The following is a 13340-nucleotide window of genomic DNA, read 5'->3' as shown; positions in this document are numbered from 1 at the left end:
TGGGATTCTAAGAAAAGTTTGGGAGCTCTGGCCAGATAGCTCAGTTGGTTAAAGTGTCATCCTGATGCACCAACGTTGTGGGTTCGATCCCTGGTCAGGGTGCATTCGAGAATCAACTAATAAATGCATAGATAAGTGGAACAAATTGATGTTTCTCTCTTTCATCTTTCCATTCTCTCTTTCTAAAATCAATAAAAATATTTTTTAAAAGTTTAGAAGTTCTGAATCTTGATTTAGACCAACTCAGTCCCAGCCCCAGCCCTGTTTCATAAAAAGGTGAGGAAATACTGAATTTGAGTCAAATTAATCAGTAATTCAAAGTGACTTTACTCACTACATATAGCATCTACAGACATGAATGGATAAATGTTGACATTTACCTCTCCCTCTCCTTTGCTGGTCCAGTAGCTCAGTTCCTCAACATCAATGAGCTTGATGTGATTGCAGGGCAGAGGTGCCCCTACATGCCCTAGAACACCAGAGCAATATGGCACTGGTCAGAGTTGAGATCAATGCCAGCAGTGAAGGTGCCCATTGCATGTAAACCCCCGCCCCAAGTGATCAAGGTAAGGAATTATGAATGAAAAGCATCACACCTGTAGAGGGGCATTTGTCAAAGATCAGTGGTAAATATAAAACAAGGTCAGGCCAGCCTCTGTGGGCCTTAGATTTACACTGATTCTTAAAGAGCTGGGCAGGCACACCAGGCCTGGCACCCACCTGCACAGGTCTGTGGTGGGACTGGTACCCACACCAACCACATGGACAGAATTTTTTACAATCATGCCCACCTTAAAAGTTTCCCCATTGTCAAATTGCACGTCTTAGTTTGGTGTTCATAAAGTATAGTCATCATTGCTTTTCCTGCCATCACCAGACTGTTGATTAACGGGCACAGTAATTATCTAGAAATCTTGTTAAGATGCAGATTCTGACTCAGTAGGTCGGGGATGAGCCCTGAGATCCTGCACCTCTCACAGGCACCCAGGTGATGACATTGCTTCTGGACCACACATTACACTTCGAGTAATAAAGGAATGAAAAACAGAAAGAGGTAACTCGCCCCTGAAAGATAAGACTTCAAATTTTGGTCTTACATACCACGCCAACCATGAAACTACACTGAAGTCATTTTCTAGTAATTTTTTTGTGGTTGTTACAGAATTCACTGGCAAGGTAGAGAGTTTTTAATCAGGTCCTAAAAGAAATGTGAGCAACAGAGCCTTGGAGATTAAAAAATGATTTGGTTTCTCTTTTAAATAAGGGGTTGACCTAATAAATTTAAAATTAAAAAAAGTCAATACATAAAAAAATTGAAAAAAAAGACAGTTTAAATAAGGGGTTGAAAACTCTTTCATAGTTTATACAAAGATACCTATCTTCTCATACTCAATAATAGCCTCTGCAATTTTTTAAGGATGAAAAAGAAAGGCAAAACATAAAAAGTGCTACATAGAAAAATGTAGAGAATGACATAAGAGGGAAGAAAGTGTCCAAAAGGAAGGGGATAAAGGAGAGTATTAAAAAATATGATGGCAGCAACAAGAAAAATGTTAGTGAGCCGGGACCTTAGAAGAAAGTCCTTGTAGTAGATTTGCCAGTAATAGAAAGATAAAAAAATTCATGTACCAAAGGCTTTATTCAGCTAGAGTTTAAAAACTAAAACTCAGAAAAAATAATGCTTCTGTACTTGACTTGGCCAAATATGATTCAATTTAGAATCCACGGATCATGTTTCTTCTGACTACCTCCCAGTATCCTGGGAGCAGGACTGCAGTGCTGGGCATATTTTCTGTGCAGCACATTATCCCAAGTTTTATAGTTTGCAGGTGAGCAAACTGTAGCCTGAGAGTGGCCCTGGGCTCACACAGCAAGCTGGTGCTCTAAAGGAGTCTTTCACTGAATGGTTTGCAGACTCTTCCAGTATCTGGTCTAAATCTGTGATGGACAATGCAGGAGTTACTTGCTGCTTCCTCCTTTCCCTGAAAGGTAAGTTTTCCGAATGAGGGAGTAGACAGGAGCTGCTCCTTCCTGAGGCTGCCACTGTCTTCCAGACACTAACGTCATAAAAGACTGTCGTTCCCAAAGGGCTTCAGAAATGGCCCTTTAAGAAATAGTGCTCTGGCCACTAGGAAGTTGCCTCTTCTTCCTTGATCATATCCAAACCATAGCCTGCTTCCTGTTATTCTAAATAAATATAAGTTATTCTAAAATAGCTATAAGCAAGGTTCTGTGGTATTTAGAATCTATGAAATCTAATTTTCTGGTATTTACTGATATAATCATTTTCCACCTGGAGTTATATGTTGTGATCTAGTGTGTGTGTGTGTGTGTTTAATATAACTTCTTTTTATCTATAAAAGAAATTGGAATATGAAAAAAAAGGTAAGTAAAAAAATACGTGGCACAGAGAACAACAGATCCATATGCTACAATCTAAACATAACCACCATCAGTGCTGCTCTGTTCCTGTTGTTTTTCAGAAGTGCCCTTGCAAATTTACTTTCCATGAGAAAGTTCTGCAGCTGTTTTAACTCAGCAGGGCCTGGTGAACCATTCCCACATCTCTGGTCTATCCTACCTGAGGTCCAGTCCCCAGGTGTAGTAAAGGTACATCCAGCTGTACACTCAGTCTGTCCATAACCTTCATAAACCTTTAAGCAAAACATAGAAACCACACTGTAGGCACATACCATCTTGCAGCTGGCTGGCTGCCCTCTTCAGCCAGCTAAGCTCCTGCCCAACATCTGGCTGTTCCATGGTGGGAGGGGAATTGCTCCAGGTGAAGCTGAACACAGATAACAGGTGTGGCGACTTTGCTTGGGAGAACTGCTACTTTTACCACACTTAGTAGATAAGGTTACATGGTTTGGTGTAAAGATTTTTGACCTATTTTCAATTACTGGCTCTATTTTTCACTTGGATACTATGTATTAAAGACAAATACTTTAAAATAAATGGCATGGTTTATTTTGCCTCTCTAAGATATTGCCCTCCAGAGCTTCACGAGAGTCTGCCTTAGAGGTGGTCAAGCCTGCTGGGGTAGAAAAAGGGGCCAGTGGCTTTGAAAGTATAGTTTTAAGCATGCATATAGATGATATAGATGAGCCTACTTTACCTAATACCCATCATTCACAGCCATGTTACTATACTCTGCTTATGTAGAAACTTAATAAATATTAATTGAGTAGGTAAATGAAGGAATGGAGATTTTAGAGATGACAAAACCTATTGAATCAAATGACAAAACACAAATGGACTTTCTTCATCCCCTCCCTGGACTCCTTTTCTGGGCTGGGTGACGTTCTACAGGCTGACGAAGGCAGGGATGCTGGTACAGGTATGGGGCAGGCTCTCCGGCACACAGAAACTGTATCTCAGAGTTTCTCAGACTGCTTTTCCCAGAAGGGATCCACCTGGCTTTTCAGGATATCGAAAGGTCATCCTGGCTTTCACTGGCACCGGGATTTATTCATCCTCACAGAAACTGAGCTTTGATCCCATTAAAATCTTGTCCCTGGGATCTTTCTGTACACAGTACAGGATATCACGGGTTTCTGGCACTGTCCTAACACATATCTCATTGCCCTTCAAGGAGGCCACACACAGGTAATAAATACCTGGCATCCCAGTGCCGCCCGGAGGAACCCTAGCACCGCTGGTGATGCAGGGGCCGCTCCAGTCACAATCATCCGTACACAGCCACCAAGGCTTGCCTGTGGGGACAGAGAAGAACCTGCTCAAGTCTGTGCTGCTGGTGGTGGTGTCTAGCCCATCTGGGCCTCAACCAAGGTCAACATTCAACATTTGTGCCCTACCTGGACCGTAGGGTAGGGATCAAGAGAAGGCCTGAGGCTGCACAACATGAGGGGAGGAAGTCCCTTCTTCTTCAAAATGAACCAACCTAGTCAGCTGTGGAACTCAACCCACAATATGGCCAATTCTTTTATGCTTTTCAGATAACTGCCATTAATCTATGTGGCATTCTATAATTCAGTTCTACTTTCCTTCAAATACACAGCTGTTCCCTCACTCTCCCATCATTTGCAAGCATTCAAAAGCAATTACTTAGGGCAATTCCCTCCCACTTCCACTTTAATGGCCTCACCTTTTCTCATTTATAAATCAATACCACAATCCACTCTATTTACTATGCATTGCAGAGAACAAAGAATTCTTTAAATATATCATTTCTGTAAGGTGAGCCAAGAGAGTTTAAATATTAATTTCATAGCTAAAAATATTGTAAGAAAAAATGAGTAATACTACGAATTAACTACAAATTCCTTGGGCAATGCAGAACTTGCAGACTTTAGTGAGGATCCAGAAATGAATCATTCATGATCAGCCTGGTTTGGGAGAGGCTGAAGGGACAGGACACAGGAAGGCAAAGGAAGATTCTTGGCCACCTGTCTAGAACCTAATGCTGATTGAAGCCACCATGGCCAGGGCCACAAAAAAGGGCCAAGAGAACCTCAGGCCCTAGTGGCTCCTTGGTGGACCTGACCACACAGGCAAAGTTGCCCCAATGACTATGGAAGTCAAGGGACCTACTTTCCAGGAGTCTCTCTTGCTGGTTGCCTCTTGGCAAATATAATACATCTTCAAATAACAAAAATGAGGCCTTTAAGATTTCAATGGTAGCTTAAGCTATGATTTCATGACTAAATGAGTTATTATTTTATAAGATTATAGGCCACTGGGATGAACTCCTCTACTTCTTCTGTAAGGCCATCTGCTGGACACTTGAGTGGCACTCCATAATCACTTGTTCATTATCTTACCTGAATCTTATTAAAGAATAGCTCATCCCAGATACTATCATTTCTGATGATTCCACTCCGGACCTCAGCCTGTTTACGCCTTGCTGCAAACTCCAGCAGCCAGCGCTTTAATGGGGTGTCTGCCTGGCTGAAGATCTGAGGAGCAGAAGTTGGAAATAGCTGTTGGGCATGCATGTCCCACCTCTACACATACTCCCCCAAAAGAAGACCCAGACTGGCCGACAGAGAAGCCACACTACATTTTGCCCCTGCAGGTCAATGAATGTGTGACATCCAGCCAGTTGCCCAATCTGAGCATACTGTGGGCTAGAAATTCCTGAAAAATATCTCCCCCGCAAGGGTTTTGGAAAATAGGAAGAAAGTGGTGAGAGAGAATATAAGAGGCCATTTCCACGACCCGGGGGCAGAGGCATGGAAAGCCTGCCTGGGGCTCCAGACCTGCCCATACATACTTATAGCTAGCCCTCAGCCTGGCCAGAGACTTTCTGCGGGACTCACCTTGTCATACATCCGGTTCAGCAGTCGCGGGACCACAGGGAAGATGGTGGGGTGTAGAGCCTTCATGTCATCCGAGAGGAGACGGATGTCTCCCTGGAAGAAGCCAACACGCCCTCCGTGGCAGTAGACAACAGACTGGAGGGGAGGACAGGAAGGGAGGAGCCCCTCAGGGAGGTCCCTCCTGGCTGTAGTAGAGCTCTCCACAGTTCTGCCCTACAAGGAGGGCGCCCATGACACCCACCCCAGCTCTGGCTGCTGCCACGAGACACTGAATACCATCTGAGGTGCCACCCTCCCTCCCGTGCTCACCACTTTCACACTAAATCCCACTCAGGCATGGGGAGAAGTAGGAGATGGAGTGGAATCAGAGCCTCTGGAGATGCCACAGAGCAGCAGTCCCATTGTGCCTGCCTCTCTTGCTCACTACCAAACCCTGGACAGGAGCTTCCCTGGAGACTCAGGTCTCTGAGCTGTACCACACGCTGGGAACGGGTCTGCTCCAGGTCCAGGGGCACCTCAGCAACGCTGGAAGGGGGTGCAGTGCCTGTGGACACACTGCTAATGTTTGATACGAAGCCAAGGGACAGCCTGCTGGTTGATAATGGGACTAGGAGTAGTCAGGGGCCTAATGCATGCTTGATTTAATGCTCACAGCAACCCTATAAGGGAGACAGTATTTTATATGTCCATTCTATAGATGAGGGATGCAAAGCTCAGAGAGGTACAGGGACCTGCCTGGTTACAAAACTAGTTCACAGTGTTGCTGGCATTCTAATCTAGGTCTGGAGAGCATGCCTTAGTATGCCATAGCTCCCCTAAGGCAAGATGGGACAGGCTTAGAAGACAGTTATTCACAGGCTGGTCCCTTGAGTGACACAGGTAGAGAATGTTCCCGTAACACCATATGGACCTCACCTCCATCCCCTACTCCCCACAAGGCCTGTCTCAGGGCCATTCATAACACTGGTCGCATCTACAGCCTGAGGGTCATGACAGTTTGACTGCTCAACTTCACTGTCTTGTTTTCTTTTCTAGGAGTTTGTGAGAATATAAGTGTTTTGGCCATAAACGGGGCCATACTGCACAGAGCTTGAATGATAAAGCACTTCTTCAAGCTGTGGTGCTCCCTGAGCTGATGCCATCAGCTGGGGCCTCTCTCAGCCCAGGCATGTCCATAGAGAAGACAGGGCAGGCCTGGGGTCATCCCTGAAGCAATGCTCCCAGGAGGGACAGGTGGGGTGGCCCAGGTCCTCTGACCCCTGTAGTACCTTCTGAGGACAGGGCAGTTTAGTTCTACTTCCTGGCACTGGTGACAAGTGACACTTTGCTAGGGTTCTGGGTTCTGGGCTGTGCCTCCCTGAAGCCAGGGCCTTACCTGCACCATTCGCTCAAACATATGAGCTAAAGGCAAATAGGAAATGTGCACATCCGCACAAGTGGGAGCCCACTGACTCTGCAAGAAAAGAGAAGGAGCCCAGGCAAGGCCCGGTCAGTCAGGTGGGCGTCTTACCTGGATCACTCTCTCAAACATGTGAGCCAAAGGCAGGAAGGAGATGAGCACATCGTCCTGTCTCGGAAAGATCACTTTCTGCAGGTGACGGGCATGGGAGACAGAAAGGAGAGAAACACTGACAGGAAGACAACGAGAGAGGCATAAAACAACAAAGAGAAAATGGTCCTGAAGGGGCAAACAGGAAGATGGGGAGGGGATGAAGAAGTGGGCGCACAGAGAAAGAGATGAGATGAGAGAGAAAAAAATGAGAGTGAAAGAGGAGAGGGAGAGAGAATCAAAGGAAAGAGAGGGAGAGAGGAGTGAGAGAAAGAGAGAGAGAGAGAGAGAGAGAGAGAAGGTGAAGGAGAGAGAGAGAGACGGTAGCGAGGAAGCGGAGGGTTAGGTCGCAGCGCCAGTGGGTCTAGGTTATCTGCAGAAGCAAAGAGCCACATGAAGCACACATAAACCGCAGAGCCCCGCTCCGCAGGGAAGTCTCCTCTGGGGGAGGGCCTGCACCTCACTCGTGCTCATTCTGGCCGGTACCACAGGAAGGGGCTCTCCCTCTCTCCCCCAGCTGCAGGAGCTGCCCCAGGCCCCATTGCACCAGTCTCCCTGGGCCACCTGCACAGCAATTCAGAGGTCTCAGCTTGTCAGCACTTTCTAGTCCTTCCAGAGAAAGGGGCCCAGAAAACCCTAGCTCTATACCAACCTCCTTGGACAAAGGAGGGGGCAGGCCAAGCCCCAAACAGAGGGCTGAGTCAGGCCTCCCACGCCATGGCCTGGAAATGGGACCTTAAAGGGGAAGGCTGAGAGGGAGCCCTGCTGTGTCCTCCAGCCCAGATGTCACAGATAGACTAACCTCAGAGATGGGGCTGGGCCAGGGGGCCTGCACAAGGCCTGAGCCCAAGGACGGGCCGTACCTTCAGGAGCTCTCCTTTGCTGGATGCCCTGCTCTGCCCTCTGTAGACACTGGCATTCTCCTGGGCTGACTTTTGGACAAGTTTGGACAAGACTGGGAACCTGGCTCAGGGCTCCTGACCAGGGCTCTACCAAAATATGGGCCTGTTTGGGTGATATGCTCCATAATGCCACGTGCTGGGGACGTGTGTCGTGATTTTCTCCACAGTAGGAAAGAGCCTAAGTTACATAAAAAGGTACCTTCCTTGCTCTTTAATAAGACCATAGGACATCCGGATACTCACCATGTGTGGAAAAAGGTCCTCCTTTCTTAGCCAGATATAAAATGCTAACATGCTTTTCATCAGGTCAACCTTTTTTAATTTTAGATTTACCTTTTTAAGTACAACCTTATAAATTAGCAATTGCTGTTGTTTCTCAGACTCTAGTAGTCCTTAAATACAAAACGACTGAATTAAACCCTGACCTACTTGAAAATCAACTTATTAAAGATTACTTTCTAAATAAAGGTACAAACAAAACCACAGGTGTTTTTGAAGTTCAAAATGCAAAAACAGATTTACAGATTTTTTTTCCTTCTGGGATCTTAGCACTCTTAGAAATCACCGAAATATTTGTCAGGTGTAGGTCGTTTCAGTGTTTGGGATTTAAGGCATCTGCAGGAGTGAGGGTTGCTTTAATAAGAACAGACTCCTGCCTGTGAAGGGTAGCCCAGGTTATAGCGGAAGGGCAAAAAACCCTCTGAGGTTTGAGGATATCCTCAAGAGGCACCTGCATTAGTGAGTCTACTTTATTCACCTCTGTCACTTTCAGAAAGCCTGAGAAATCAGCCACCACGTTCCCATGGGTTAGCATTGCACCTTTTGGGCTCCCTGAAAAGAGAAAGCAAGAAGGCAAATTATGTAGTTGCAAGCTCAAGGGTCCACTCCTTAGGATGGCACCAGACACTAGCGCTGTGCACTGCCTCCGGCCTTCGTCCACAGCCACCTTCAGAGTCTTAGGCATATGACTGCTGCTTCAGGGACCTTTGTCTTGTAGACACTTGAAGCCCCCAGGAGGCTTCTAGCAGCTTAGGACCAGAAGACAGTTGACACACATGCACAGGGGGCGTGCCTCAAGGGACTGGCTGTACTCTGAGCCTCACCCTCTCCTGCCTCCCTCAGGGAGCACAGGTCCTTGGCCCGGTCTCCCCACACACACCCAGTCCCTGTGCTGCTCTGTGAGCAGGAGCAGATCTCCTCTCCAGAAACCAGCAGCCAGTGCGTCTAGCAGACTTCCCCGTTGCCTCCAGCATGGAAACACCCAAGCCCAGGACAGGCCTGCAGTCCAGAGTGCTGGTGCGGCCCCTCCCACCTGCTCATAGGCAGGGATGGGACCTGGATGGTTTTGCTCTGTCATGACATGACCTTTCACTACTGCTTGTGAGGAAGCCTGGGACTGCTAGGATGACTTAGAGGACAGTGGGTTGGGCAGAGATGGGGACACAAGGCTGAGGTGCTGCTGGTTAGGTCTGACTGGACTCAAGTCCTGGCCTTGCCTCTCACTGCTGGCCAGCGTTCCTCCTCACTTTCCTTACCTTGAAAATAGGGTCAGTGATACCCACCTCAAAGGGCTTCTATATGCTCTAAGCCTCAAGGCACAAAATACTCTAATATGCTCTAATCCAGGCATAAAAGATGTTAAATTAGAAGTTTCCACTGAGTCAGCAGACACAATAGCTGTAAAACTCCAAAAGAGAGGGGCCAGGCCATGTGCAGAATTCCCCTCGAAGTATCAAGTAAACCAATATGTAACTTTTCAACCCTTACCCAGAAAGTGGTCACCAAAGGGCTGAGGAGAGCTTGAGGGTGTTACACTGAATCAGCAAGAGCCCATGAAATGGAGAGTTTGAAATATCTGCCCCAAACCCTCTCCTGGCTTCCTGTTCCCATTTGCTTCTTCTCCCTCCCCACTGAGGGTGGGAACCTTCACGAGTGGGGGGGGGTAAAGCGGGAGGAGGAGAAAGGCCAGAAAGGAAGAGAGGACGATGGACCACGCCTTCCCCACCAAGCCTGCAGTCAGCCCAGTTGGGAGGGGAGAAGTCGCAGTGACTTGGACTGATTCATACTTTGGGCCAACACTTATAATTCTGAATTAAGTCCCACTGTGGCTGAGAAGAAAATTTCCCCAGAATGATTCCACCACCGGTGTCATGAGCCACATATCAGGTTCAGATCATATTTTCCACCTTTCCCCACTGAAAGAACAACATAGCTCTTGATGAAGCTGGGAGCTGGGACACATGGCGCAGAAGGGAAGCTATATCCGGGGCCATGAAGCCGAGGACACGTGTGGCTCATGTGCTTGACAGGAAGATGATGACCAGGGGCACAGTACAGGCTCAGACTAACACCAAGGAAATCCAAGTGTGCGGCCAGGCGGGGTGACATCAAGCAAGAAGCCTGCTCACTGCCCAGACACCAGCCATACCTCTGGAGTGAGGCTTGGCTATAATCACCATCTGTTTTCAAGCACATCTATCCCACTCCCACATCCCACCCCACCCCACATTGCAGATGTGGAGCCCGGGCAAGACAGCCCAGCTTGCAATGGTGATTCCAGTCTGGAAAAGCCCTGGACATGAGGCCAGCCCTCTCCAACTAGCAATGGCATTGATGCATCACAGGTTCTTTTCCAGATATGGGGGCAGCATCTGTAACCAAATGACCTGTTAAAAGCCTGAGGGCACTCTTGGATAGCAAGGGTCCAAGCTAAAGGCCACAGTAGTGACCTGCTCCCCAACCCAGGGCAAAGGGACATGTCACCAAAATTTCACATTGTGAAACTCATACAAAGCAATGCAAACCCGAAAGGCATCTCTGAATTCTGGGTTGTCAGGTCTTGGAGGGTGAGGGCTGAACCCTTTTTTCTCTGGCAGGGTTTTCCAGTGTGTTGGAAATTCTCAAACCCACTTGAGTTAATGGCTACAATCCATCTCCATTCAATAAAGCCATGCTGCTCACAATCCACCCACAGGGACAGTCCTCACGGTAGGGCTGATTAAGGATTTGCCAGGCGCCTTAGAGGCTGTGTCTGCAGAAGGCACGGGGAGCCCCAGGTCATTGCCCAACAAGAGCCACCATCAAGGCAGGCCAGTCTTCAGTTTGAAGAAAGGTGGCTGGAAAGTTTTTGCGCATTCAGGGCAGGGCACGTGACTTCTCAGGTCATCAGATGAGACGGAGAGGCAGCAATGGAAAGCACTAGGCTGGAAGCTGGCAGAGCAGGGCACATTTGCTGGTGCTGTCCACTGGGACAGCCCCCACACCTGCTCACCTCACAGGCCATGCTGAGGCCACAGTGGCAGACTGTAAAGTGCTGTGCCTGTGCCCATGGTCCTCGGGAGAGTTCTGCCTCCCTCAGGAACCCTTTCCTGGCTGTTAACCACAATGCTGATACGTGTGCCCCACTGTCAGCACCAGGCACGCAGTGCATGACTTCTGCTTGTCCTGCTCCTGACAGCCATGGCATGGAACCCAGCTCCAGCCTGCAGAGCACCTGTACTGCCCCTTCTTACACTTTCCCGTCCTCTGCTTGGCACCTTTAACCCTCCTCATCACAGATGAGAAATCAGGGACAGTGGTGGCAGAAGGGTTAAGTCACTGGCTTTAGCCCCTTGGAAAGTAGCTCTCAGATACCATATCTCACATGCCTTCCGCTGTCCCTGACACAAAGGCCAGGCAGAGGCAGGAAGCTAAGGGGTGAGAGCTGCTTCTCAGAGGAATGGCACAGCCCAGCTGCCCTCCTCTGGCTCCAGCCCCAGGAAGTGGCAAGCCCCACCCAGGACCACCCCGTTCACACCTATCCGTCCACACCCAGCCACTGTTTGGCCATTCTATGGTACCCAATCCCGTATTCCACCAATACTTCTGAAACCAGGCTGCCCTTTGCTGGGCACCAGGAGTAGCAGGAGGGACCCAACATCTGGAGCTAGACACCAGAAAAGGCTCAACCCACCCCACAGGGCACCAAAGACCCCTGAAGTCACCCTGACAAGGCTGTCAGGGGAGGGTACGGGTGGCCCTGGCTAGTGACCTGGATGCCTCTACTTACCTGTTGTGCCACTTGTGAAACACACAATGGAGAGGTCACTGGGCTTCGGGGGCTGCAGAGGTGAGAAGAGGGGTGTGTTAAAGAGGCCCGATGCGGCCCCTCTGTGCATACCCTCCATGCGTGTGCTTTACGTGTTGGCACACGTGTGTGCCCTGTGCTGCAGTCAGAAAGGTGGGCAGGCAAGTCCCCGGGGAAGGGGACAGCTGAGGAAGCCTAATAGGGGTATGTCATCGACCTGTCCCACCAACCTGACACGGCTCCTGCGGCCTCCCCCGCCTTCAGTCTGAGCTGAACTCTAGGTGGGATGGGCTGCAGTGGCCACAATCTGGGCCTCGACCAACGATCTGACCTTTCGAGTGGGTGTGACCCAGTTCCCTCCTTCCTTCCCACTTTTTCCGCAATGGCTGCGGTCAAGCTTGGGAATGGAACATATAGCTCAGGGAACTGAGCTGCCTACTGTGCCACCAAGACTGTTCTGCATCAGGTCCTTGCCCTGACACTGGGCACAGAGTCCTGGAGTCACCGGGAAGAGCCCACCATGACTGCTTGCACATAAGGGATGGCTTCCCAGAGGAGGTGATATGAGCTGAGTTCAAAGGACAAGCAAGATCTCTCTAGGTGAAGTGAGGGTAAACTAGGCCTGCACAGGCAGAGGCACGAGGGGCCAGGGCATGCTGCAGATTTGGAGAACAGTTTCTAAGGCCAGGGCATACACCAGGGGCTACCCTGGCAGGAACCTGGGAAACAGGTTTGTGACCTGCTCAGGCCTGTGTATGAGAAGCTCATGGGATGGTGAGACAAGTGGGAGGGCTAAGTTGGAGGGAGGACTGGAAGCAAGAGGTTTTGTTAGGAAGCTGAAAACCCCTGAATGCCCCCTCCCAGGGAGCAGTGAGCCTCACCGGTGACTTGACCCTAGGCAATATCACTGGGGATGACAGACAGAAAAGATGAACAAAGACAGCGGATGCCACAAAGCCATGAGGCATGTAGTCCACTACTGGCTTTGTTGCCGTTCCGTCCAACCCACCCCCTGGGGAGTTCACTGCAGTCAAAGGGAAAAGGAAGCTTTCCCAAAGAAAGCTCGTGGAGAACCAAGGGTGGCCAGGATTCGTTACCCCTCGCCTCCCCACCCCCAACATCTGATTCCTGTTCCAGGTCCCTCTCTGCACCCTCACCCACTGAAGTCCTGGGCACCCACGTGGGCATTTCCTGACTTGCTCAAAGGAGTTGCTTATCACCCCAGGGCTGCTGCTCTGGACTCTCTCCTGAGCCCCGTGCACAGTGAGGGCCCTGTGAGGACTGCCCTGCACACTATCCTGCTCAACAGAGACCTGTTGGAAGAAGAGCTTACCACAGGAACATGATGATTCTGCTGGCCACAGTCCTGGAAGAGGAAAGCACTGACTTTAAGTGTTCAAAAGTTCTCAAAAATCAAAAACTAATAATAAATCAAAATAAACTCTGCACTGTATGCCTTGCTCCTATGCCAAGCCCAGAGCTTCTCTGACCAGATGTGGTGCATGTGGATCCACCACCTCAGTGGTCTCTCCTCAGATACA

At 49.0% G+C, this 13340-nt stretch overlaps 1 protein-coding gene across 5 annotated transcripts in view; it reads right to left on the bottom strand.

Moving 5' to 3' along the window:
- ACSL6 (acyl-CoA synthetase long chain family member 6) overlaps positions 1 to 13340 on the bottom strand; it is a 59109-nt gene that overhangs the window by 20803 nt on the left and 24966 nt on the right. For 3 of the 5 annotated variants that reach the window (XM_066278427.1, XM_066278430.1, XM_066278431.1), the window contains exons 8-16: positions 13133 to 13165; positions 11782 to 11833; positions 8491 to 8564; positions 6793 to 6870; positions 5283 to 5417; positions 4785 to 4919; positions 3621 to 3716; positions 2582 to 2654; positions 381 to 469 (exon numbers count right to left, since the gene is read on the bottom strand). In XM_066278427.1, coding sequence (XP_066134524.1) covers positions 381 to 469; positions 2582 to 2654; positions 3621 to 3716; positions 4785 to 4919; positions 5283 to 5417; positions 6793 to 6870; positions 8491 to 8564; positions 11782 to 11833; positions 13133 to 13165 — 765 coding nt within the window. Of the gene's footprint in view, positions 1 to 380; positions 470 to 2581; positions 2655 to 3620; positions 3717 to 4784; positions 4920 to 5282; positions 5418 to 6657; positions 6736 to 6792; positions 6871 to 8490; positions 8565 to 11781; positions 11834 to 13132; positions 13166 to 13340 lie in introns of all 5 variants that reach the window. The other 2 variants (XM_066278428.1, XM_066278429.1) reach the window with 2 other exon arrangements.

The sequence above is a fragment of the Saccopteryx bilineata genome, chromosome 4, assembly GCF_036850765.1.
Source record: "Saccopteryx bilineata isolate mSacBil1 chromosome 4, mSacBil1_pri_phased_curated, whole genome shotgun sequence".
Taxonomy (NCBI): Eukaryota; Metazoa; Chordata; class Mammalia; order Chiroptera; family Emballonuridae; genus Saccopteryx; species Saccopteryx bilineata.
This window is presented reverse-complemented; position numbering and strand designations above follow the sequence as displayed.